Genomic DNA, 27,316 nt, shown 5'->3' with positions numbered 1-27,316 from the left:
CCTGACACAGTTTAAGGTGGTGCACAGGGTGCATATGACATGGGCGAGAATGAGTGGGTTCTTTCAGCGGGTAGCAGATGAGTGCGAGAGGTTTGGGTAGGGGCCAGCAAATCATGCGCACATGTTTTGGGGTTGTGAAAAATTGGGAAGATTCTGGGCTGGAGTATTCGCGGTCTTAGCCAGGATAGTGGAGGAGGAGGTGGACCCGGACCCTTTGGTGGCGATATTTGAGGTTTCAGAGAAGCCAGAGCTCATGGAGAGGAGGAAGGCCGATGTCATGGCCTTCGCCTCTCTGATTGCACGACGACGAATTTTGCTGGAGTGGCGGTCGGCATTGCCACCGGGGGTAGCGACATGGTTGGGTGACCTGTATGACTTCCTGCGGTTAGAGAAGATAAAGTACGAGTTAAGGGGCTCAGCAGGAGAGTTTGAGAAAAGGTGGGGGATGTTTGTGACCGTGTTTGAGGAGCTGTTCGTCGCAGGGGGGGTTGATGAGGAGGGGCGCCGAGTGTGGGGGGGGGGACTGTATAGTTGATTGTTGGGAAGAATGTTTCCCGGGGTGTTTATTTGCTGTAACCTACTTTGATACAAGTTTGAATAAAATGCGTTTAAAAAAGAAAAGGGCAATTTAGAGTGGCCAATCCACCTACGCTGCACCTCTTTGGGTTGTGGGGGTGAGACTGTGACCTGGGGCCGGTATCGAATCCGGGTCCTGGGCACCGTGAAGAAGCAATGTTAACCACTGCGCCACCATGTCACCCTCGCAATAACATCAATTGATACTCCAGTCGCGGTAAAGACTAAACTCTAGTCAATGCCTTTTTGTAGCCTTAAAGAAATTCCTACTCACCCCAACGAGAACGTCAAGTTGTTCCTTGTTTGGCAGAAGTACAGAAACAATGCGTTGGCCCGGCATCATTTTATTTTGGAATAGCTGCTTGTTCATGGCTGGACTGTGGCACGATTTCAGTGTAATTAATCTCTGTCCAGTACCAGTGCTGTCTTCCACAGGTTATGACGCTCCCTTCACTGAACGCAGCACCACATCCAGTCTGCCTTCATCCTCCCTGCCAAATTAAATGTTTCAATGTTAATTAATGAAAACAGAGCATACGCACACTAGGATTTGCGGATGTGAACTCGTAAAGGCATAAACAATTAAGGAATCCTGGCCACAGATCAGGTGACACACGCATTAAGTGTTTCGCATAAACACAGGCATTTTTGACGTCCAAAGAATGACTGAGGCTGGTTTAAGAGAATTCTGATGACTAAACTCAAACATTCGTCAGCATTGGCACAAACCTTATCCACACACTTTGAAATACTGAGCAAATAGAGGCATATATTTCCAATGATCACCTGATGTAGTGGATCCTTTTTATTCACCTTTATCTATGGTGCAGTCCAAAATGTGACAAATAACAATTGTGCCAGTACGTGAATGTATATTGTTATGGGCCAGGATTCAGAGAACCCCAAAGTGTATCATGGAGTTCACCTGACCCACAACTTTTAATAGATTGTGGTATGGGGAGCACACGGCCCACTCTACAGCTGTGGTACAGCAGAAGGAAAAGTATTTTTTAAAGCAAACCAATGTTTATTCTATGAACTCAAGTTAACCTTCATACAGTGAACATCTCAGTAACCATCAATTCAAATACAACCCCCAAAGAATACAACACTACGTAATCCTTAAGCTGTCATTTTAACATCCGAAGACTTAAAACAAAACCTTTAACAGAAGCACATCAGGTTAAAGTCACTACTGGGAACATGTATAATTCTGACTTCACCAAATGATCAAGAGATAGTCTTTTCATGGCAGAGAGAACAGCAGTACACCAGCTTTGTCTGGCTTCAGCTCCAACACACTTAAAAATGAAACCAAAAGGACACAGACACACCCAAACTTTTCTCAAAGTGAAACTAAAAAGCAGAGTGAGAGCTCAGCTCCATCCACACTCTGACATCACTGCAGTAACATGAGCAGCCAAACATTTCTTAAAGCGACATTCTCATGACAAATTACATCTGTATGTAACATATCTTTGAACACATTGTAAATAGGACAAAATCCCCAATTTAATCAAACATGCCATAGGAAATAGGAGGAGGAATAGACCATATGAGCCCTCCATTCTGCAACAACCATTCAATATAATCACAGCTGATCTTCTATCGCAAATTATACTTTCTTTCCTGGTCCCCATATCCCTTAATTCCCCGAGAGATCAAAAACAAAAATCGATCTCAGTCCCGAATATACTCACCAATGGAGCATGAACAACCCTCTGAGCAGAGAATTTGAAAGAAGAAATGTCTCTTCATTTCCATCCCAATTGACCCCTTAACCTGTGTTCGAGATGCTCGAGCCAGGCAGACGACATCTGTGTCCAGCCTGCACACCTTTGGAGTCTTCTACATTTCAGTGAGATCGCCTCTCATTCTTCAGCACGGGGCACACCAAGGTTTGTCACATTTTGGACTGCACCATAGATAAAGCTCAATAAAAGGGGTCCCCTACATCAGGTGATCTTTGGAATGATCATTATCTTTGGGTTGTGACTAAACTCCAGCGGGAACAGGCCCAATTTACTCAGGCTCTCGTCATAAGGTTCTGCTTTCTTCTGAGAAACTTGCTTTGCCACTTATGCTTCTCAACATAGGTGTGTCCCCACGCCATGTGCTTAGGGCCCTCATTAACCTTGGTGTGTCCCCACGCTGCGTGCTTTAGCCCCTCACTAACCTTGGTGTCCCCCCACGCTGTGTGCTTTAGCCTCTCACTAACCTTGGTGTGTCCCCACGCTGTGTGCTTTAGCCTCTCACTAACCTTGGTGTGTCCCCACACTGTGTGCTTTAGCCTCTCACTAACCTTGGTGTGTCCCCACGCTGTGTGCTTTAGCCCCTCACTAACCTTGGTGTGTCCCCACGATGTGTGCTTCAGCCTCTCACTAACCTTGGTGTGTCCCCACGCTGTGTGCTTTAGCCTCTCACTAACCTTGGTGTGTCCCCGCGCTGTGTGCTTTAGCCTCTCACTAACCTTGCTGTGTCCCCACGCTGTGTGCTTTAGCCCCTCACTAACCTTGCTGTGTCCCCCCACGCTGTGTGCTTTAGCCTCTCACTAACCTTGGTGTGTCCCCACGCTGTGTGCTTTAGCCTCTCACTAACCTTGCTGTGTCCCCACGCTGTGTGCTTTAGCCTCTCACTAACCTTGGTGTGTCCCCACGCTGTGTGCTTTAGCCTCTCACTAACCTTGCTGTGTCCCCATGCTGTGTGCTTTAGCCCCTCACTAACCTTGGTCAGCCCCACGCTGTGTGCTTTAGCCTCTCACTAACCTTGGTGTGTCCCCACGCTGTGTGCTTTAGCCTCTCACTAACCTTGCTGTGTCCCCACGCTGTGTGCTTTAGCCCCTCACTAACCTTGCTGTGTCCCCACGCTGTGTGCTTTAGCCCCTCACTAACCTTGCTGTGTCCCCACGCTGTGTGGTTTAGCCTCTCACTAACCTTGGTGTGTCCCCACGCTGTGTGCTTTAGCCTCTCACTAACCTTGCTGTGTCCCCACGCTGTGTGCTTTAGCCTCTCACTAACCTTGCTGTGTCCCCACGCTGTGTGCTTTAGCCCCTCACTAACCTTGCTGTGTCCCCACGCTGTGTGCTTTGGGCCCTCACCTTGCCTGGTCCCAATGAACAGCAAAAAAAAAAAGTGTTCTCGGCAACAAAGGCAGGAGGAGCTCAGGCCAAATCAAAATTAAAAGAGGACAGCACACATAAAGATCGTAAATAAAATTTGAGATGAACAAACCACTGTTAATTTATGGCATCAGATGCCACACGTTGATTCAACAGTCAAGAAAGCCTAACAACGTAACAACGTCTCTACTTCCTATGGAAGCTAAAGAAATTCGACGTGTCTGGATTGACTCTAACAAACTTCTACAGATGAGCCATCGAGAGCATCCTATCCGGCTGCATCACAGCCTGGTATGGCAACTGCTCGGTCCAAGATCGCAAGAAACTGCAGTGTGGTGAACTCAGCCCAACGTATCACACAAGCTTGCCACCCTCACATTGATTCAGTCTACACCTCCCGCTGCCTCAGGAAGGCAGACAGCATTATCAGACACCCCTCCCACCCAGGCTTTGCCTTCTTCCAGACCCTTCCATCAGGCAGAAGGTACAGAAGTCTGAAGACCCGCACATCCAGACATAGGAACAGCTTCTACCCCACAGCTACTAGACTCCTCAATGACTCCCCCTCGGACTGATCTGTTCCCTGTAAGAACACTATTCACGATGCCCTATGCTGCTCTTGCTCATGTATTTGCTTTGTTTGGCCCCTTGTTCCGCACTGTAACCAATCACTGTCAATGTACCATTTGTCAATGTACTCTATCGGCTATTCTTTTTATCTACTATGTGCATACTGTGTACGTTCCCTTGGCCGCAGAAAAATACTTGTCACTGTACTTCAGTACATGTGACAATAAATCAATCAGTCAATCGAAAAAAGAATCAGTTGACGACTAAATTCTAGCCTTGTAATCCACTCCTACCCATCCACTAAATCAATTTACTGGACAGACTATACATACACATCAGTTACATTATTCCAGTCCTAATTAAATATTAAATGCGTTGATTTTAAAATTCTCATCCTGGGCTTCACACCCCACCAGTATTTGTATCTCTTTCACCTCCTACTGCCTGATAATCCCCCACTTTGTGTGTTGTATATTAGCATATTGCAATAAATTGGGGATCTTGGTGGTATTTGCCATGTTCTGGAGGATCTGATATATACGTACTTGCTTCTGGTGGCACTGTGGCTATTTTCCCCCATGTTCTGGACTCCACCAGGTAGAACTGAACACCAGGGGTCCACTGCGTTCAGTAAATATGAAATATTTACATCTCCATGCTCAGTAGCTCCTTGTGGGTGGACTTTTTTTCCCCCCCCAAATCTGTCAGCATTTACCCGAGTGTCTTTTGTCAGGAGAATAATTTTCTGCAATGCGTGGGTTTCCTACGGGTGCTCCGGTTTCCTCCCACAGTCCAAAGATGTGCGGGTTAGGTGGATTGGCCATGCTAAATTGCCCGTAGTGTCCTAAAAAGTAAGGTTAAGGGGGGGGGGTTGTTGGGTTACGGGTATAGGGTGGATACGTGGGTTTGAGTAGGGTGATCATGGCTCGGCACAACATTGAGGGCCGAAGGGCCTGTTCTGTGCTGTACTGTTCTATGTTCTATGACTGGCAATAACCATTATCAGGGGCTCCTCAAATTCTGGCCTCCTGTCCATCCTCTATTTCCATCACTCCAATATTGATAGCCGCACCTTCAGCTGCCTGGGCACCAAGTGCGAGAATTCCCTCTCAAAACCTCTCTGCCTTTAGGAAACTCCTTAAAAGCTACATCTTTGACCAAACTGTAGGCCACCTGTCCGAATCTCTTCATGTGGCTCAGTGCCAGTTTGACGTACCTGTGAAGTTGGGATGTTTTGAAGTGTTAAAGAGGCCACAGAAATGCAAGCCATTGCAAATGAGGGTTTTTTTGTCTCCCAGGAAGGGAGCATTCCCTCTAGATATTTAAACTATGCACCATTCCCCCCACAAAATGCAATGACTCCAAGCAGACTCTAAATTAACTATAATTAATACCATAGATAGTTATTCATCTTCCTATGCAGTGTAAATTATTGTTCCCTTTACAGCTGGTATTCTTGCGATCTGTCCTGATGAATCATTGCGAAAAGTTTAGGACAATATGTCTCTTTTGTCAGCAATATTATAGACTCTATTGAAGCTAATTAAAATTTAGTTACGTTTAGAGAAGACCCGCACATCCAGACATAGGAACAGCTTCTTCCCCTCAGCTACTAGGCTCCACAACGATTCCCCCTCAGACTGATCTGTTCCCTGTAAGAATACTATTCACGACGCCCTATGCTGCTCTTGCTCTTGCGTTGTTTGGCCCCTTGTTCCGCACTGTAACCAACCCCTATTTGTTGATTTGTTGATGTAACAATTGTCAATGTTCTCTGTCGATTATTCTTTTGGTCTACATAATAATTTTTATTGTCACAAGTAGGCGTATATTAATACTTCAATAAAGTTACCGTGAAAAGCCCATAGTCACCACATTCCGACGCCTGTTCGGGTACACAAAGGGGTGAATTCAGAATGTCTAAATTACCTAACAGCACTTTTTTCGGGACTTGTGGGAGGAAACCGGAGCACCCAGGGAAACCCACGCAGACACGGGGAGAACGTGCAGACTCCACACAGACAGTGACCCAAGACGGGAATCAAACCTGGGACCCTGGAGCTGTGAAGCAACAGTGCTACCCACTGTGCTCCCTTGCTGTCCTACTGTGTACTTACTGTGGCTGCCCTACTATGTACATACTGTATACGTTAAAATCCTACACACACACAAACTCGCTCGCTAATACATGAGCAGGTGAGCCAGATTCACACTTGCACAGGTACCATTAGCCTCGATTCCATTTGCACACATTGGGCAAGATTTTCCTCTTCTGCCCACGATGTACCCTCGCCGCAGTTTCCTGATGATGTGGATTCAATGGGAAATCCCACCGACAGTGGCAGGACCAGATGTTCCCACTGCCGGTCGACAGCGAGCCACCTCCCACTGCCGAGAAACACACAGTGGTGAGGCCACAGAATCGTACCTGATATTTTTCACAAAAGCCACATTTCAGATATTAACCCCGCGACTCCCCATGCACTCCACTCCCCCCCCCCCCCCCCCACCCCCCCTCCAACTCCACCCCACCCTCCAACTCCACCCCCGCTGCCACGACCACCCAAAATGCAGACAAGTCGGGTTGGAAATCCAAGTGGGTTCTCACCCTATCTTTAGCCGGGATAAAAGTTTTCAGTGAGCCGCTTGCCAAGAGGTTGTTTTGTTCTTCCCGCAATTAAAAATATCAAGGAATTTCCGGAAGCAGGAAAAGCCAGGAAGTCTAAACATGGCCATCCTTTGACCCGCACCTGCTCAGGTATGCACCATGAGTCACATCATCCCCACAGTAAATAAAGCAGATGGAATTTAAGAGGGATTGTAGCAAAGCCCAGACATAACAGTAAAATTTTAAAAAGCGGCAAAAGGAATATTACTTAATCACCACCTCACAGTGACAAGGTGTTTAGCGTAAAAGCGATCAGAACAGCTTCATCAGAACCAAAAGGATTAACAGCCAAAGATGAACTACAATCAGTATGCTCTCTCTCTAAATCTTTGATCACAACTCAGTCCTGTGCCTTGGCTCACAATATCTCACACACACACAAATGTTAAAAATTCACTGTCACAACGTCCATTTAGGTTCAAGCAAACATACAAGAACTCCCCTCTCCACTCCAGTCAAGCCAAAAATCAGCTCTTGGCAACAGAGCATCTGTGGTGTAGATATTTAGTTGTTCAGCCAAATGGATCCAACAGAAATGAAAGCATTAGGTTTTTGATCTCCCCCCCCCCCCTCCCAGAATGGCAACAGAGGATTAAATGGCCTACTCTTGTTCCTGTGTCCCCAACATTAAATTCACCTGCTCCTCTAACCATGCTGAATTCAAGCAGATTTCTCAACGTATTGACGCTCATTTGGGCTGCAGTAGGAGTCAACATCCTTCTGCAACCTCATTCCAAGTGCAAACACCAGGGGACAGGGTTTTCCACTTGGGGATCTGGATCCCACCATCAGGTTCAAATGGCTGGGGAACTGTGTGAACTTTTCCCTGAATTGGCTCACTGTCTGCAGGGCTTCTGAAGCAGGAAGATCAGTGACAGGGATTCCAGCTCGGAAGCAGCATCAGGATGCCGTGGCAGGTAATCTAAGGGAGAGGGCACCCCAAAAACTCTTTTTTAAATGAAAAACATAGCTGCCAGGACAAACTGTGAGCTTGGAGAGATGGAATCATAGAATTTACAGTGCAGAAGGCGGCTAGTTGGCCCATTGAGTCTGCACCGACCCTTGGAAGAGCACCCTACTTTAGCCCAGACCTCCGCCCTATCCCCGTAACCCCACTTAACCTTTTTGGACACACATCCACCCAACCTACATATCTTTGGACTGTGGGGGGAAACCAGAGCACCCGGGAGGAAATCCACGCAGACACTGGGAGATCGTGCAGACTCCGCACAGTGACCCAAGCAAGGAATCAAACCCGAAACCCTGGAGCTGTGAAGCATCATTGCTAACCACTGTGCTACCGTGTTGCCCGAGATGGGGGAACTCCTGCGTACGGAGATTTGCCACTGGAGCTGGTCCTGTGGTAAGGGAGCTTGAGCATTTACTCCTCAGTTGCTCCGGTTTCCTCCCACAAGTCCCGAAAGACATGCTTTTTAAGTGAATTGCACATTCAGAATTCTCCCTTAAGTGTACCCAAACAGGCGCCGGAGTGCGGCGACTAGGGGATTTTCACAGTAACTTCATTGCAATGTTAATGATGTGGAGATGTAAGATCTGCTTAATGTAAGCCTCCTTGTGACAATAATAAAGATAATGATGATGAAATGATGATGAGTGGGACAGAGCCGGGGAACGGGTCACAGGCGCAAAATTCCACACCCGCCTCTCTCAGTCTCCCCCCTCCACAACCACCCCTTCCATCAGGGCTTAAAGATTCAGTTCAGCAAGTGGTCATCCTGTGGCAGGAGGTGTCACTGCTGATTCTTAACCTACTCCGTTGGACATGTTCCCCTGAGAGTCACTGGGGGAAGCACCAACAATAGAGAAGTGGCGGAATTCTCCGTTCCTGAGGCTAAGTGCTGGTGCCAAAGGAGAATCCACAGGTGAGTGACGACAGGAAAATTGGCACGGACCCCTCACCGATTCAGGTACCGGTGAGGGGCTAGCACTAGCGCCGCATGGAACATCTGCGGATCGCGCGGAAAACGGCTGCAAAATCGGCAGGTCGCGGGCCGTGCATGCGCAGGCCTGATGAGCAGCATCAGTCACCATTGAAAATATGGCGCCAGCTGGATCCCTAAACCTCCCACCCCGACCCACAGCCCATCCCTTGGCAACCCCCCAGTCCTAGGAGCAGCCCTCCTGGCCAGGGACATGGATCCCGGATGAGTGTTGCGGCGGTGGACATTGTCCGCAGCCGGCATGCCATGTTCCTGACCACTGGGACCACATGTGGCCCGTGCCGTCGGGAACCCAGCCCATTGGGGGCAGTGCATTGTGGGTGGGCTGGCTAATAACGCGCCAACAGCCTTGCGACTGCGCGTGGCGCGCATCCCGATGATGCCGATTTGGAGGGGGCGGAGCATCACCAACCGGTGTCAAACCAGCACCTGCCCCGGATCCGGCATCGGAAGCCATTCTCTCCCCATTCATCACCGATCCCCATTTTAGCATCAGGCTGCTGAGAATCCCGCCCAATATCTCTGCTCCTAGCCCAGGAGCACCAAGGTCAATTGTAGAACCCCTGTTAGCAGATTAACCTCAAGGCTTTCGTCAAGAATTCCAGGAATGTCCATCCTGTCCATTGTGTATCTGAATCCAAAGTGCAGTTATTAAAGACTTTTGTGATAAACAGTGGCGCCTGGCTCAATATACCTGTTATTTGGCCATATCACAAAACAAACAGCTCAGTTGACTGATGCTGGGGAAAGTATTAATCGGTAATGATCATTCCTCATGAGTTACAGGACATTAACCTCCATATCACAATGAGCCAATTGATTCAAGCTACAGGAATTTGCTGTCATCAGGTGTCGAACAAACCTTTGTACTTTACCATTTGTATTTATACTGATAGGAAATTATTTAACTGCAGATCTCCCCGCAACCTGGGATTACTGGGTTACGGGGATAGGGTGGAGGCGTTGGGCTTAAGTAGGGTGCTCTCCTCAAGAGCCGGTGCAGACTCGATGGGCCGAATGGCCTCCCTCTGCACTGTAAACTCTATGATTCTATGACCCACCCATCCCCACTTCCCCAAAAGGGTTGGCAACTGGAACTGAAACTGCATTATTGTAGTTGAAATGTTTGATCAGCAGCAAGTAACAGATAAGAAGCTTTTAACTTGCGTTTTATATATTTGAGGACGAAAAGGGAATACTGTTTTGTCGATAGAGCGGGATGAAGTTGGGCGAGAGGAGGCTCAAAAACCTTTCGGGCCGAATGGCGTATTTCTGTGACTTCATTCTACACCAGTCTAGATAAATAACAAATAGGTTTTCCAAGTGGAATTCCAAGCTTCTGGCACACAGACAGGATCATCGGATTTCCCTGAAGGCTCCACCTAAGGTACAGCAGGTGTTCCCCGAGGGTCCACTCTGATTCGCACAAGCCTAAACAAAGGGTGTTGTTGGCAAGCTATTATATTAAGTAAGTATATTAAAACCGCTATTCTAATCCTACAAGCAGCTGTCCGTAGAATTGTTGGTTCCAACAATTTAATATACTTACGCAACAGTCGAAGTAAATCATGGAAGCAGCCCTCAAGCCCGGACGCCTAGAACTCGACCCACAGGATGCAGAGGCTAAGGAAATTTTTTCCCACTGGCTAAGATGTTTTAAGGCCTACCTGGCAGAAGCCAGCACCGCTGGAACAACGGAGGAACAAAAACTCAGCCTACTGAATGCGAGGGTAAGCCACAGAATCTCCACACAGCTAAATCCGGCCGGTTCTGACACCGCAGCGCTGGCGATATTGGACAAAATGTACGTTAGGCCCATTAACGAGGTTTATGCACGCCACGTGTTTACGACTCGCCGTCAGCGACCTACAGAAACGCTAGCCGAGTTTGTACGGGAACTGAACAATCTTTCCAATGACTGTAATTATCAGGCCGTTACCGCGGCTGAACATAGGGAGCTTGCTGTGCGGGATGTTTTCATAGCGGGCCTTAGATCTAACTATGTGTGCCAAAGACTGCTAGAAAAGGGGGCCCAGGACTTAGATACTACTGTGGAGGCTGCTACCACTAGGGAAGTCTCCTTCCACAGCCTCACGTTGTTCCCCGCGGACCCCGCGACCTCATCGTGGACCCCCGACCAACAATCCCCCCAGGACTGTGCCGCACGGCCCCCCAGCTACCGCGCTGCCAAAGCCAGTTACTCTGCTGCCCCAGCCAGCTACTCAGCTGCTCCAGCCAGCTACTCAGCTGCCCCAGCCTACCATTTCTGTGGCCAAAGCCAGCACCCGCGGCAGCACTGCCCACCCGATCCGCAACCTGCAGTAGCTGCGGGAAGAAAGGCCACTATGCCAGAGTGTGCCTCGCGAAAAGGGCCCCAGTTTTTAACTCCCCTGTAGAGAGAACAAATCGCTCCCAACACCAGCGGGCCCGTGGGGCCCAAAACGCTGCGGCCTACGCCCCGACTCCGCACCCTCCCGCTACGTGCGATCCATGGGGGCCGCCATCTTGGCAAACCCCCACCATGCGGCCAGCCACGTGCGACTCATGGGGGCCGCCATCTTCCTCGCCGCTCACCACGTGCGATCCACGGGCCCCATCTGCAACGGCATGCCCAGAAAGCTCATCTGAAGACTGCGACTTCCCCGGGCACCCATCACGCGGCCCGCAACTCAGCGCTGCAATCCTGCATCAAGCTCGCCAGAACGTACCGGCATCTACTCGACCGGACGCCAACTCGGAAGACTACGACCTTCCCGGGCACTCATCACGCGGCCCGCAACTCAACGCGGTCACCCTAGATCAATCCCGCCCCAAGCACCTACGAAGTTCGATGGCGGAGGTCCAGATCAACGGGTACAGCACGCCATGCCTCTTTGACTCCGGGAGCACCGAGAGCTTTATACACCCAGAGCTGGCAAGACGCGGTTCGCTTCCTATTTTTCCTGTTAGCCAAACTATCGCCCTCGCTTCGGGCTCCCACTCAGTCCAAATCCAAGGACGCACCATCGCTACGCTCACAATTCGAGGCGTTAGTTATTCAAAATTTAAACTTTATGTCCTGCCTGACCTCTGCGCGCCACTCTTATTAGGCCTGGATTTCCAGTGCAACCTCAAGAGCCTCACCCTTAGCTTCAACGGGCCCCTGCCCCCACTCTATCTGCAGCCTAGCCACGCTGCGCATCGCCCCCCCCCCCTCCTCTCTTCGCCAATCTCACTCCAGATTGCAAACCAGTAGCTACTCGCAGCAGGCGATACAGCCTACAGGATAGGGTCTTTATCCGATCGGAGGTCCGACGGCTGCTCAGTGAGGGGATCATAGAGGCCAGTAATAGTCCCTGGAGAGCTCAGGTGGTGGTCGTCAAGACCAGGGAAAAACTTTGCATGGTCGTCGACTATAGCCAGACCATAAATCGCTTTACGCTCCTAGACGCGTATCCCCTCCCCAGAACTACAGACATGGTTAATCAGATCGCCCAATATCAGCTATTTTCCACGGTGGATCTTAGAACTTAGAACAGTACAGCACAGAACAGGCCCTTCGGCCCTCGATGTTGTGCCGAGCAATGATCACCTTACTTAAACCCACGTAACCTGTATACCCGTAACCTAACAATCCCCCCATTAACCTTACACTACGGGCAATTTAGCATGGCCAATCCACCTAACCCGCACATCTTTGGACTGTGGGAGGAAACCGGAGCACCCGGAGGAAACCCACGCACACATAGGGAGGACGTGCAGACTCCACACAGACAGTGACCCAGCCGGGAATCGAACCTGGGACCCTGGAGCTGTGAAGCATTGATGCTAACCACCATGCTACCGTGAGGCCCCATCTGAAGTTTGCATACCACCAGCTCCCAATCCGCCCGGAGGACCGCCACTACACGGTGTTCGAGGCCGATGGCCGCCTCTTCCATTTCCTCCGGGTTCCCTTCAGCGTCACTAACGGGGTTTCAGTGTTCCAGCTGCGGGCCACGTTTCCGTATCTGGACAATGTTACCATCTGCGGCTATGACCAGCAGGACCACGACGCCAACCTCCCCAGTTTTCTCCAGACGGCACAGAAATTAAACCTCACTTATAACAAGGAGAAATGCGTTTTCCGCACAAACAGACTGGCCATCCTCGGCTACGTCGTGGAGAATGGAGTCCTGGGCCCAGACCCGGACCGCATCTTAGAACTCCCCCTCCCTCATTGCCCCAAGGCCCTCAAACGGTGCTTGGGGTTCTTTTCATACTACGCCCAGTGGGTCCCCCAATATGCGGACAAAGCCCACCACTCTTTAAGGCCACACGATTTCCCCTGTCTGCTGAGGTGCGCCAGGCCTTCAGCTGCATCAAGGAGGACATCGCCAAAGCAGCCATGCGGGCGGTGGATGAATCCATTCCCTTTCAGGTTGAGAGCGACGCCTCAGAGGTAGCTCTAGCAGCCACTTTAAATCAGGCAGGGAGGCCCGTTGCATTTTTCTCCCGTACCCTATGCGCTTCAGAACTCCGACACTCCTCTGTTGAGAAGGAAGCACAAGCGATCGTGGAGGCTGTTCGTCACTGGAAGCACTACCTCGCAGGTAGGAGGTTCACCCTCATCACCGACCAACGGTCGGTCGCCTTTATGTTTGACAACTCGCAAAGGGGCAAAATAAAAAATGATAAAATCCTTCGGTGGAGGATCAAACTCTCCACCTATAGTTATTATATTAAATATCGACCGGGGAAGCTCAACGAGCCCTCGGATGCCCTATCCCGCGGGACATGCGACAGCACGCAGATCAGCTATCTGAAAGCCATCCACGTGGACCTCTGCCATCCAGGGGTCACCCGGCTCGCCCACTACATCAGAGCCCGAAACCTGCCTTTCTCCAACGAGGAGGTAAAAGTGGTCACCAGGGACTGCCCGATCAGTGCAGAGTGCAAACCGCACTTCTATAGATCAGACAGGGCCCACCTGGTCATGGCTTCTAGGCCCTTTGAACGCCTTGCGATCGATTTCAAAGGGCCACTCCCCTCCACTAACAAAAACATTTATTTCCTCAACATCATCGATGAGTTCTCCCGATTCCCTTTTGCCATTCCATGCCCCGATATGACCTCCCACACAGTCATTAGGGCCCTGCATAGTGTCTTCACCCTGTTCGGTTTCCCCAGCTACGTGCACAGCGACTGGGGTTCGTCCTTCATGAGCGACGAGCTGCGTCAGTATATGCTCGACAAGGGCATCGCCTCGAGCAGGACTACCAGCTACAACCCCAGGGGGAACGGGCAGGTGGAGAGGGAGAACGCGACGGTCTGGAAGACCGTCCTACTGACCCTCCGGTCTAGAAAACTCCAAGTCTCCCAATGGCAAAAAGTCCTCCCAGACGCGCTCCACGCAATCAGATCCCTCCTCTCAACACCCACCCAGCCACCGCAAGAGGCTGCAACCCCAGTGCTCCGCAGATCGAAACCGGACAGACTAACTCTGTGAGCCACCACCCCCGTCGGACTCGATTTTTTTCACAGGGGGTGAATGCGGTGAATGAGATTCACACGGTATTATAATCTGTATATATGTATCAATATTGTAAGTGCAGTTGCACTACCTGACCACCAGGGGGAGTAGCTCTGGGAGTACTCGAGAGTTTGTACTGGGCTCCTCCCTTGGCTCCGCCCAGGACTTCTCCCCCTGGAGCTGCTGTACAAAGATCCGTGCCACAGGGTCAGCCAGCCAGTTCAGCAAAAGTTCAACGGCTAACAGGCCGTCTCTGTTTTAAGTATATTAAAACCGCTATTCTAATCCTACAAGCACGTGTCCGTAGAATTGTTGGTTCCAACACTTATATATTTGGAAACTTCCATTTCCATGCCCCCAAGGTGGCAGAGTGGGATGGGAGATTAGTGGTTTGGTTGGCAAGAAAAGAAGATAGAAAAGTGTTAAAAGCCACCTCCAACAGTCAAGAACAGAATGGTTTAGGTAAGAAAAGGGAAGCAGTAATTTTCCTTTGTTTTTTCACAGAATGTGGCCCAACACGGGGAAGGCCAGTGTTCATTGCTCATCCCTGGCTTCCCTGGGAAGCAGATGACAGGCTTTCTTTGTGAAGTACCATAGTCTGCGTGATGATGGTGCTCCCACGTTGATCGTGGGTAGGGAATCCCCGGGCACTGACCCAGTAACGATGAAAAAACGTCAGTATACATCTGATTTCAGCTTTCAGATTAACACCGTTGAAATACATTGGGGAGAATTCTCCGTGTGAGAGATTTGGGGAGAATTCTCCGTGTGAGAGACTAAGTGCTGACGCCAGGACTGAGTCGGGAGTGTTCTACGTGGATGGAAGCGGTTTATGTCCTATTGATGGGCTAGCACCGGCGCACTTAGAACTCGCGCAATTCCAATGCATGCTGACACTCATCCCAGCCAAGATGATCGCACTGGTTGCGCTGGAACACACCCATTCCATTGATGAGTCGGCTGGGGCCAGATAGTATCTAAGCGGTGACCTGCGTTGGCAACCCATGGCACAAGGTTCCCAGTGGGCAGTCAGCGGCGTGCGCAGCTGCATGCTTGCCTTGCAGGCTGTGGCAATGACAGTCCATGCCCGGCCACCCTGACCCCACGGCCCACCTCCTAGCCGGCCCCCTCTACTCCCACCCTGGCCGATGCCCCGCCGGCCAGCGGCACAACTGTCAGAACACTATAGCGATATTGGACAGTGTTTGTACCCCCAATCACACCCTCCGCAGTGACGGTGCCTTTGTCCCAATCTGAAATACCACAAGTGAACCTTGCCATCGATAATGTCTCCTGGCGGAGGCAGAGCATCCCAGAAGGCCCGGAAAATACCAGGTCAGGCCTGTTAATTTCATAGAATTTACAGTGCAGAAGGAGGCCATTCGGCCCATCAAGTCTGCACCGGCCCATGGAAAGAGCACTCGAGCCAAGCCCACACCCCCACCACCTTCCCCGTAATCCACCAACCCCACCGAACCTTTTTGGAACACTAAGGGCAATTTATCACGGCCAATCCACCTAACCTGCATATCTTTGGACTGTGGGAGGAAACCGGAGCACCCGGAGGAATCCCACACAGACACAGGGAGAACGTGCAGACTCCGCACAGACAGTGACCCGAGCCTGGAATTGAACCTGGGACCCTGGAGCTGTGAAGCAACTGTGCTAACCACTATGCTACCGTGCTGGTAGCATAGATATGCCAATGGCCTTTACTGTACAATTTGCATGCCCGCACCCTCGTGGAGGGTAGAATGCATTCACGTCACTGTCAAGGGACTGGAGCATGACAACGCATTTGGTGGCAAGCGCCAACTTCGATTTTTGGCTGACACCGAATTCTCCGCCCGATCGTGTTTCCCGATTCTGGCGTTGGCCGATGGAGAATCCCAATGGAGACTAGCTGTCTCACTCTAATATGCAGATTTTTCAGAAATTAATGTCATCCATTGCAGCGCGATGTCTCGTAAGATCATGTTGAATCCTGCGAGGTGTGGCGAGCTGGGTAGATCCTGGAAGGGGGATCTCCTGGCATCTCCTGGCTTTTGGGTGCAACACGGCCCATAAGTACAGGTGAATATAGGTCAGGATGTCGCCAAAAAAGCTGATGGGAAACATTCCACCAAACTCACCCAAAATTACACTTCGGGTGTGATTCAACTAAAAGGGAACAAAGTCCCATAACAAGCACATTTAGCCGCGTGTTTCCTGTTGCCGAGAAACACATGGCTATAAAATGTCACCCGCATTAGATAAGGGGCCTAAACGGGGAACACACGGCGGAGGCAGCATGTTGTTTTGTACACTGAGGAGCTCGCCGGAACCCCTCAGTGCAGCAAGAGATCGGAGCGCTAGTTTTAAACGCTGTCCTGATCTCAGAGGTCCCCGACACGACCCTTGACCCCCTTCCCAAACCCCCCCACCCACACACCCCAAAACCGTCACAGGGCACCTCTTGCCAGCGCACCATAAATGACGGCTTAGCACATTGGCAGTGTCAACCTGGCACCCTGGAGATGCCACTGCCAGCTGGCAGTGCCCCCGAGGCAACTTGGCATGGCATTGCTGGCAGTGGTACCTAGGTTCCCAAGCAGCACCAACAGTGCTAGGGTACCACCCTGTCCAAAGGGCACCTGGGGACCTCCAATCCCCTTGGAGATCTCCACAAGTGCCGTTCCAGCTGGTCCTTGTTTGTGCAGATCAGTGCTGAACGGTGTTCGCCCAAAAAGCTGCACCAATCCTCCCTCTGGTGGGAGGCTAGTAGGTACGCAGCGTAAAGCCCGCGGCTTGACCCGCGGATACGGCTGGAGAATTGCTGGGGCCGTACCGCACGTGCGCTCGGTGATGGCCTGCAGCGGCCGCAACGTGCAACATGGCGCCGGCCGGGCACGGATTTGGCCTGCCAAAAACTGCTCTCTGTAATCAGTCTCGCCACCCCCCAGACCACCTCCCACCAGTACCCCCAGCCCCGCCAAAGCCCCCTCTGCCCGGGGAATGGCTCTCCCCCCCCCCCCCCCCCCCCCCCCCCCCCCACCCGACTGTGGCGGCGCAGGACTCAGTCAGCAGACGCCCCGCTGGGTTCACGAAAATAAAAAGGATAAGTGTTCCACGCTGTCGGGAACTCGGCCCATCGGGGGCGGAGTATCGGGGGAGGCCCTCAGGTGACGCCCTGAGGCCGTCCCGACAGCATGAGGTGTACTCGGTTTTTGAGGGAATGGAGCATTGCAAAAGCGGCTCCAGTCTCGATTTCAGTGCAAACGGGGATTTTCTAGCCGATCGCCGGACGTGTTTTCGGTGTCGCCGACCGGAAAATCCCACCACGGTTTCCCGGCGCAGTCTGCTCCGCTTCTACTCTTTGGAGCCTCTCAGTCGTGTGACTACTGATGTTACAGTTACATCATTACTATCATCAAGGTTTCATATCCATTAACTCACTGCTCTCCGAATTTCCTTAAAGTGCCACCTTTACGTTACTCTCACCTATTGCTCAAAGAATATTAGACAGAGACAACATATGAAATTATTTGAGAAAACGATTAAACAAAGGAGAAAAGAAAAAGAGTCTGACAATTATCAAATAATCTATTGAGGGTGGGTTTAGCTGAATGACTGGTTTGTGATGTGAAGCAAGGCCAACAGCGTGGGTTCAATTCCTGGACCGGCTGAGGTTATCCATGAAGGCCTCATGTTCCCAACCTTGTTCCTCGCCCGAGGTGCGGTGACCTCAGGTTAAATCAGCACAGGTCAGCTCTCCTTCAAAAGGGGAGTGCAGCCCATGGTCCTCAGGGACTATGGCAACTTTCATTCTATCCATAACTTCGGAGTGCCCGACCCGGCCTCGGTACCAACGCCAGCCCCCGGACCACCCAATCCAGTCGCCGGAGTACCCGACCCAGTCCCCGAGCACGAGACCCGACCGAAGAGGCCCGCCCAGCGATCCAACTTACCCAAGGATGGAGGAAAGAAGAATCCACGTGGAGGCCCGACCAGGCCTACCACCCCACCCACCCCTTACTCACTCTTCCATCGGGAAGGATACAAAAGGCTGAGAACACGCGCAAACAGATTCAAAAACAGCTTCTTCCCTGCTGTTACCAGGCTCCTGAATGATCCTCTTGTGGACTGACCTGATTAATACTACACTCCTGTATGCTTCACCTGATGCCGATGTCTATGTATTTACATTGTGGACCTCGCGTTGCCCTATTACGTATTTTCTTTTCTATTCACGTATTAAATGATCTGTTTGAGCTGCACGCGGAAAAATAATTTTCACTGTACCTCAGTATGGGACAATAAATAAATCCAAACCAAAGTCATAAAACAAAAATCAGCCTGTATGATATAGGATATAAACTATGAATACAGTTTATTAAAATAATAGCCAGGGGAGAGCAGACAATTAATACACGTTACTTGTAGAATTTTAAACTACCAGCAAAAAAAAATTGATAATTCCCTAACTCTTAAGCCAAGATTTTGCCGTTCCACCTGCGGCAGGACCTGTCATGGGCGGCGATGGAGAGCCAGCCAGAAAGTTTATCATAACATAGAATTTACAGTGCAGAAGGAGGCCATTCGGCCCATCCCACCGACTTTCAGCAGCTCTGGAAAATCAGGCCGTGGGTGGAACAGAAAGATTCCTTAATCAAACTGAGCAAAAACCAGCATCCATAAAATATCTTAGCCACAAACTTTCTTCTGCAAACAAAGCAAGTCCACTCTCCGTTGGCTCCAAAGAACTGAAGCGCGTTGCTTGAGACATACCTCTCGCACTTTTTGACCCTCAAAGACAGGAAGTAAAATTGGCTGCCACATTTAAATGATGCTACTCCAATTTCCTGGGCTCTCCTCAGATGATAGACTTGAGCATGTTGCCTAGCTCTTTTCCGTCCAAGTGATTGATTTCACAACAAAGCGAGCCGTTTCTTTTAAGTAGTTTCTACTTAGTTTACTATTCCCATTGAAACTACCTTTGAAGTAATATATTGGATACCAGTCATTAACATATACCCTCTCCAACATGTGGAAAGGATCCTCCCCAACATGTGGAAAGGAAGTTGGTGGAGGGATAGAAGCTACTGAGGGACATTTTCTCCCAGTAATCACATTTAAAGTGACCAACCTTTATAAATATATTAAATCTTGCGGGTAGTCAGCATGTCCTGTGGGCATTACACTTGCACTCTGTACCACATTTTCTGCCACACTTTGTTAACAACCCCGAGGACTATGTGAAGCAATTCTCTCTGAGAAATTCCACAAGAGATCTACTTTACATATGAAAATTATACAGACATGACTTTGCATAGAAATACAATGTTGAAGCAGGTGGTCAATACGACTAGTCCAAATGCCATGTGCTCACTCAGTTCCTGCAACCTTTTAGTTCCCTTTACTTAAATCACCAGATTATTAAATGTTGATTGTCTCTGTTTCAATCATTACCTCTAGATATGCTTTCCACAGCCAGATTATTCTTTTAGCCTCCTTTCTTTCAAGCAACTATCCAGCCTATTCTAAAATGTTGACATGGTTTCTGCTTCAGTCAATAACTCCAGTAGTGCATTCCACACCTTCACAAAATGTTTCCCTTCTGTTCTCTCCTAAATCCCTGATATTCGATCTTCAATCAGTTCTTCGTCTTGGACCACCCTCAAGCACTGCAAAACATTCTGTCCTGTGTCCCACCCTTACAATGTGAAATTGCTTCACTTCGAAAGTAAAAAGTCTCAGGGCGCGATTCTCCCAGCCCCGCGCCGGGCCGGAAAACCGCCGCAATCGCCGCCGATTCTCCGGCCCAGATGGGCTAATCGGCCGCGCGGAAAAAGCAGAATCCCGCTGGCGCCGTCCACACCCTGGTCGCTGCCGGCGGGAACTCTGCACGAAGGGTTGGGGGGGGGGGGGGGGGGGGAAGAGGGGGTCTCCATCCCCGGGGGGACAGGGGGGCCTCCGATGGGGTCTGGCCCGCAATCGGGCACACCGATCGGCGGGCCCGGCCTCCCCCCCCCCTCCCCCGGGCCTACTTTGTTGCACATCCGGCCCCAGAACCCCCCGCGCCATGTTGCATCGGGGCGTTAAGGGCAAATCGTGTTAACCTGCTTGAGTTTCTTGGATGAGGTAACAGCGAGGGTGGACGCGGGTAATGCGGTTGATGTGCAGAGTGCAAACCGCACTTCTATAGACCAGACAGGGCCCACCTGGTCAAGGCTTCTCGGCCCTTTGAACGCCTTGCGATCGATTTCAAAGGTCCACTCCCCTCCACTAACAAAAACATTTATTTCCTCAACATCATCGATGAGTTCTCCCGATTCCCTTTTGCCATTCCATGCCCCTATATGACCTCCCACACAGTCATTAGGGCCCTGCATAGTGTCTTCACCCTGTTCGGTTTCCCCAGCTACGTGCACAGCGACCGGGGTTCGTCCTTTATGAGCGACGAGCTGCGTCAGTACCTGCTCGACAAGGGCATCGCCTAGAGCACATTCCAAAAGGCGTTTGATTAAGTATTGCACAACAGACTTGTGAGCAAAGTTATAGCTTATGGAATAAAAGAATCATGGATATGATATTGACTGAGCGACGGGAAGCAGAGTAGCAGTAGAGGTGAACGTTTGTTTTACAGCATAAAACCGACAGAACTATCCGAAGTTAGCAAATTAGATCGCTTCTGTCGCATGGTTCCCAGCCCAGCGCAATTGTCCATAGGAAGTTAGCGCTTATGGGAAATTGTCAGGTAAACCGTTATGTGGAAATTTCCTAGAATAATTCACCAGCGCCTTTTTGGGGCATGTCAATATAAAATATAGGTACATTTCTGTAGTAGGTGCATAAGCAGAGGAACCTGGGTGTATATGTGAATAAACCATGAGAGGACATGTTGAGAGAACGTGGTTAATAAAGCACATGGCGGGGAGCGGGCTTGTGCAATATGTTACGGTGGAAGTATGTGGATGTTTGCACATTTTTGCCTTTTTTGCTTCCTTTCTGATGATGTCTGTAACTGTTTATAAAGCCAAAAACTACCTCAATAAAATTGTTTATTCAAAAAAAATAAAGCACATGGCATCTTGGGCTTTACCAATAGGGAGGGGCACAGACTATAAAAGCAAGGAGGTGATGTTAAACTTGCGTAAAGCACTGGCTCAGCCTCAACTTAAGTAGGGTAACGGAAAAGCCCGCCCAATGGCCAGAATTCTCCGGCCATTCACACCAGCGGTTGTCTCTTGGCCCACTGGCATCGCACCCCACCCCCTCATGCAGGAATTCCCAATGACCGCAACGGGAACAGAGAATCCTGCTGCCAGCAAATGGAGCGCCGTCTCTCGCTGCCGAGAAACACGTGGCTGGGAGGCCGGAGAATCCCGGTAATGGTCCAATTCCTCCCTCTCCCGCCTGAGAGACCGACCAATAATAGATACCTGGGAGTGAATTACCAGGCTATAATCAAGGAGTTTAGGTGGTATCAAAGCTAAGAGATCAGGTTGCAGCCTGGCAACTCTTATAGCTGAAACTTGTGTGTGTTAGAGAATTACACACATCACACATCCTGCACACAGTTTAAAAACAGCACATAGGCAAAGGAAGCCTAACTAATCACAAACATTGCCTGGGAATTCCAGAAACAAACACTGAATGGTTAAATTGCTGAAAAGTTAGCCGAAAGCTAAAAAGCATTCCAGCAAACATAGCAAGTCGTCTAAAATGTTCATATCATGACTCCTTGAATGCTAATGAAAACATTGAACAGAAGAATTTCCCCTTCCCAACTTGTTCTTTGTCAAATTATATTTATTGAAGTTTTACACAATAACAAACAGCCAATGAGAACACAAAAGTGCAAGAAATTACAAACAAATGGAAAACACGATAACTAAAACCGCTGGCTAAACCCTTCTGGTGTTGTAGAGTTGCTATAGAGTTGCTAGGCTGCAACCTGATCTCTTAGGTTTGGCACCACCCAAACTCCTTGATTATTGCCCGGAATTCACCGAGGGGCAGGCAGAACCTCACTTTAACATCACATCCAAAAGGTGGCGTCCGGATTCTCCGTTTCTGTGACTAAGTGTTGACGCCAATGGAGAATCCGTGGACTTTTACAACAGGAAAAATCAGCGCCGCACCTGCACCGATTCCGCTATTGGTGAGGGGCTAGCACCAGTGCCGCGTGGAACACCATCGATCCCCATGGAAAACGGGGCGGGAATCGCCGGGTCCGTGATGGACACTCGCAGGGCTGACGAGCTGCAGCCACTTAAACATACACTCCCCACACATTCAATTCCCAAAGCCATAAAAGATGGGACGGGTTGTGCTGGGGCGCCCACTCAGCTGATGGGTCGGCTGGGGCCAGAGGGCACACAGGGGGCTGCCCTGGGGGGGGGGGGCTTCAGGTTTAATGCAGGCCGTCAGCGGCAGGCACAGATGCATGGTTGCCCTGCTGGCTGTGGTAATGGTGTTGCGTACCCCTCCAAGCCAACTCCGCAGCCCACCTCTTGGCCATCCCCCGCGATTGGCATCGCAATTTGGTGTCAAACCGGCACCTGCCGCGGTTTTGGCATCGGAAGCTATTCTCCGCCCGATCGCAAACACCGATTTCAGCGTCTGCTAATGGAGAATCCCGCCCGGCATCTCCAACTGTCCACCATTCCTTCAGTATAGCACTGGGAGTTTCAGCCTCAATTGCGGGATCAAGTCTCTGGAATGATGATGACCCCCACAGAACCACAGCCGATAGCGGGAGCAGTTCACGAGCACCATGTTTATAAAGCATAATAAAGACTTTTCCTGTTACCTGTTGATACCAATGCACTGAGTAAACCTGGTAACTGTGATATGTATTTTCCTGATGATTCCCTCCCCCCACCTCCGAGCTGACAGGTGATGGCCCTGGCCAGCAGTGCGTGTCAGCCGCAGGGTAACCCGAGTATGTAAGGCCATGAACCTGCTCATCTAATCTCCTCACAGGAGCACAGCTGTTTGCTTTACTTCAACCGATCTCACAGAGAACCCATTCCAGCCCCTTCCCAACCCCGCTACTTACCTCTTGCACACTGCTGCCTAATGCATTGTAAGATAATGATGAAAGCCTAAAATTCTTTCAAAGCAAAACACTTATTTATTTTTAAAAGTAAACCAGATCAAAATTCTCAGCAGGAGAGTGGAGACTTTAGACAAGGCACAGCGCTTTGATGAATATTCCAAGATGTTACAGATGAATAAGGTGGTGAAACAGATGCTTTGATCATGTCTCCTTTCCATGATTCAATCTTTCTTTTCACCCCAATCCCAGCAGTGGGTGAAAGGAGCTCCTGTAACACAAACACACAAGGCTTCCTTTCACCCACATGTTATAAAGGGGTTCTGAGCAGCCCTATTTCCGCTGAGCACAAAGATGTATGCAGACCTGTGGACAGGCGAAATAGCAACATCACTGCGGAGACTGGGCAGCATTGCAATGTCACATACACACACGGTGTATATCCATGTCATCACAGATAATGGTGCCATGGTTCAGTAAATATATATTTTTTAAATTTAGTGTACCCAATCATTTTTCCCAATGAAAGGGCAATTTAGAGTGGCCAATCCACCTGGCTTGTACGTTTTTGGGTTGTGGGGACGAACCCCACCCAAACACGGGGAGAATGTGCAAACTCTACACGGACAGTGACCCAGAGCCGGGGTCGAACCTGGGACCTCGGCGCCATGAGGCAGCAGGTCTAATCCACTGCGCCACCCTGCTGCCCTGATTCAGTAAATATTAGAGAGAGTGTTTCACGTTGGATACTTCAAGCTTGTTTCGGTCAATTTTATTCTAAATACAAATAGTTTCAAGTCTGAAGGTGAGCTGCGATGTTACTAGGTGCTGCATCGCAGCAGCCGGGCTACTTCTTAAATCTGAGGACAGTGACAGAAGCTGGTGGACTGGCAAGGTGGTGGGACAGGGGTAGAGGTTGGTGGGGCAGGGGAGAGGTTGGTGATGGGGGGGGGGGGGGGGGGGGGGAAGGAGGAGTAATTTTGGGCGGGATTCCCCATTTCAGAGTAAGTTCAAACGGCGGGACAGAATCGATGGTCTTCTACAACAACAAGTTTGGCGCCGCTCCCGGAGAAATTCATCGACCGTTAATGGGCTAGCGCTGGTGCCATGTGGAACACGAGCGATTCCAATGAGAAACGGTGAAGGATACGCCTGAGTTGGGATTGTCACTCAGGAGGCTGACGAGCTGCAGCCGCAGACGAGCACTCCACTCCCCACACACACTCATCCCAGTCAATGAGATGGCGCAGGAGCACCATGGGGCCAGAGGGCATCTAGGTGGGTGGCCTGGGGAAACACCCATACGACTCGTGGCACTAAGTTCACAGTGCGTAGTCAGCGACGTGCGCAGCGGCGTAGCTACCTTGCAGGTTGTGGCAAAGGTGTACCATGCCCGTCCACCCCAACCCATGGCCCAGTCCTCGCCACCCACTGCTACCCCCCCCCCCCCCCCCCCCCCCAGCTAGCAGCACAACTGTCAGTGCACTATAGCGATGTTGGATACTTTTCGCACTCCCTCAGCAGCCACAGCGCCCATTTCCCGATTTTTGAAACCACAAGTGAAACTTTCCATTGGTAATTCCTCCTGGCGTAGGTGGAGCATCGTGGAAGCCCCAGGGAATACCGGGTCAGGCCCTCTAATGATTTACGGATGGTGTTTACTGTACGTGCAGAGAACACATTGACGCCGCTGTTGAGACACTGAAGCTTGGGATTCTAGCGGGCGCGCAGTGCCGGCCACAATTTTGGCCACTCGACTGATTCGCCGCTCAATCACCTTTCCCGACTTTGGCGTCGGCCAACGAAGAATCCCGCCCTTTGTCCTTTTTTAGACAACTTGTTCTGGAGGACTGATGTGGCAAAGTCCAGCACCCTGATTCTGATACCATTTGGGTTCATGCATACTCACAAACTTATAAATCTTTTAGTTGTGTGTGCACAGCCCTCACCCAGATTTACAATTGGCAACAACAGCTGGGCTCCAGTGTGGAAGCGGAGAGGACAACATGCCACAGTTGGCTTTCCTGGAGCAAGCACTATTCACCCAACAGTATTTGGGGTCCTGAATAACTTTGGCTCTCTGAATCCCAATTATTTCAGAGAACAATTGACTACAATACCAGTACCAAAGAAGAACAAGGTAGCCTGTCTCAACGACTACCGATTGGTGGCCCTAACATCTGTTATCATGAAATGCTTCGAGCGGCTAGTCATGAGACGGATCACTGCCAGCCTCCCAGACGGTCTCGGTCCATTGCAGTTTGCCCATCACCGCAACCGGTCCACAGCAGATGCTATCTCACTGGCTCTGCAATCAACACACAAACACCTCGACAACAAGGACACCCATGTATGACTGCTATTCATAGACTACAGCTCCGCCTTCAACACCATTATCCCAACAAGACTAATAACCAAACTCCGCAATCTTGGACTTGACCCCTCCCTGAGCAGCTGGATCCTCGAATTCCTCACCAACAGACCGCAATCTGTCAGGATAATCAACAGCATCTCCTCCACAATAGTCCTCAACACCGGAGCACCGCAAGGATGTGTGCTCAGTCCTCTACTGTACTCCCTATACACACATGACTGTGTGTCAAGATTTAACTCCAACTCAATCTATAGGTTTGTGGATGATATGACTGTGGTGGGTCGTATCTCAAACAACGACGAATCAGACTACAGGAGGGAGATAAATCACTTGGTTGCATGGTGTACTGAAAACAACCTCTCTCTAAATGTTGGAAAGACCAAGGAACTGATCATCAACTTCAGGAAGCGCAGTACGACACACTCCCGTCTGCATCAATGGCTCCGAAGTGGAGATGGTCGATAGCTTTAAGTTCCTGGGGGTGACCATCACCAACAGTCTGTCCTGGTCCACTCCTGTTGATGAAACAGTCAAGAAAGCCCAACAATGTCTCTACTGCCTGCGGAAGCTAAAGAAATTTGGCATGTCTGCATCGACTCTCACAAACCTCTACACATGTGCCATAGAGAGCATCCTATCCAGCTGCATCACAGCCTGGTATGGCAACTGCTCGGTCCAAAATTGGAAGAAACTGCAGACTGTGGTGAACTCAGCCCAACGCATCACACAAGCTTGCCACCCCCACATTGATTCTGTCTACACCTCCCGCTGCCTCAAGAAGGCAGACAGCATTATCAGAGACCCCTCCCACCCAGGCATTGCCTTCTTCCAGACCCTTTCATCAGGCAGAAGGTACAGAAGTCTGCAGACCTGTACATCCAGACATAGGAACAGCTTCTTCCCCACAGCTACAAGACTCCTCAACAACTCCCCGTCGGACTGATCCGTTCCCTGTAAGAACACTATTCATGACACCCTATTCGGTCTTGCTCATGTATGTGCTTTGTTTGGCCCCTTGTTCTGCACTGTAACCAATCACTCTTTGTCTATGTACTATTTGTCAATGTTCCCTGTTGATTATTCCTGTGTCTACTATGTACGTACTGTGTACGTTCCTCGGCCGCAGAAAAATACTTTTCACTGTACTTCGGTACACGTGACAATAAATCAAATCAATCCCCACCACAAAAGCATTTCTAGAATCATTTTCCCAATCTTAACCACGCATATGTGAGGGAGCGGCCGGGATATCAAGCAGAAACAAATTATTCCTCTATGTAAGGAAATCTGCGCACAGTGCAATCCAAACCATGGGCTGCATGTTATGGGGCATGGGGTAGGGCGGGGAACTGCTCGTCCCACCCCCTCAGAAGGGAAGTTGGCTGGAAGTCAAAATGACCAGAAGAAGCCTTCCCGACAGCCACAATATGCTGAGTATGGGACTTGCACCCCTCCACGGGAGGAAGCCCCGACCTTGGGAGCTGCTTGTCAATCTGACTGGCTGACAGCACTGGAGCT

The 27,316-nt window shown here is 50.2% G+C and overlaps 1 protein-coding gene across 2 annotated transcripts in view; it reads right to left on the bottom strand.

Moving 5' to 3' along the window:
- Positions 1–27,316, bottom strand: part of zgc:172136 (uncharacterized protein LOC566376 homolog) — an 89,836-nt gene that overhangs the window by 49,721 nt on the left and 12,799 nt on the right. For both annotated transcript variants that reach the window (XM_038815727.1, XM_038815730.1), the window contains exon 2: positions 851–1,067. In XM_038815727.1, the coding sequence (XP_038671655.1) occupies positions 851–946 (96 nt within the window). In that variant the 5' untranslated portion in view covers positions 947–1,067. The remainder of the gene's footprint in view (positions 1–850; positions 1,068–27,316) is intronic.

This window comes from Scyliorhinus canicula, chromosome 1 (assembly GCF_902713615.1).
Source record: "Scyliorhinus canicula chromosome 1, sScyCan1.1, whole genome shotgun sequence".
NCBI classification, from domain to species: domain Eukaryota; kingdom Metazoa; phylum Chordata; class Chondrichthyes; order Carcharhiniformes; family Scyliorhinidae; genus Scyliorhinus; species Scyliorhinus canicula.
The sequence above is the reverse complement of the archived record's forward strand: the minus strand, read 5'-3'. Positions and strand labels throughout refer to the sequence as shown.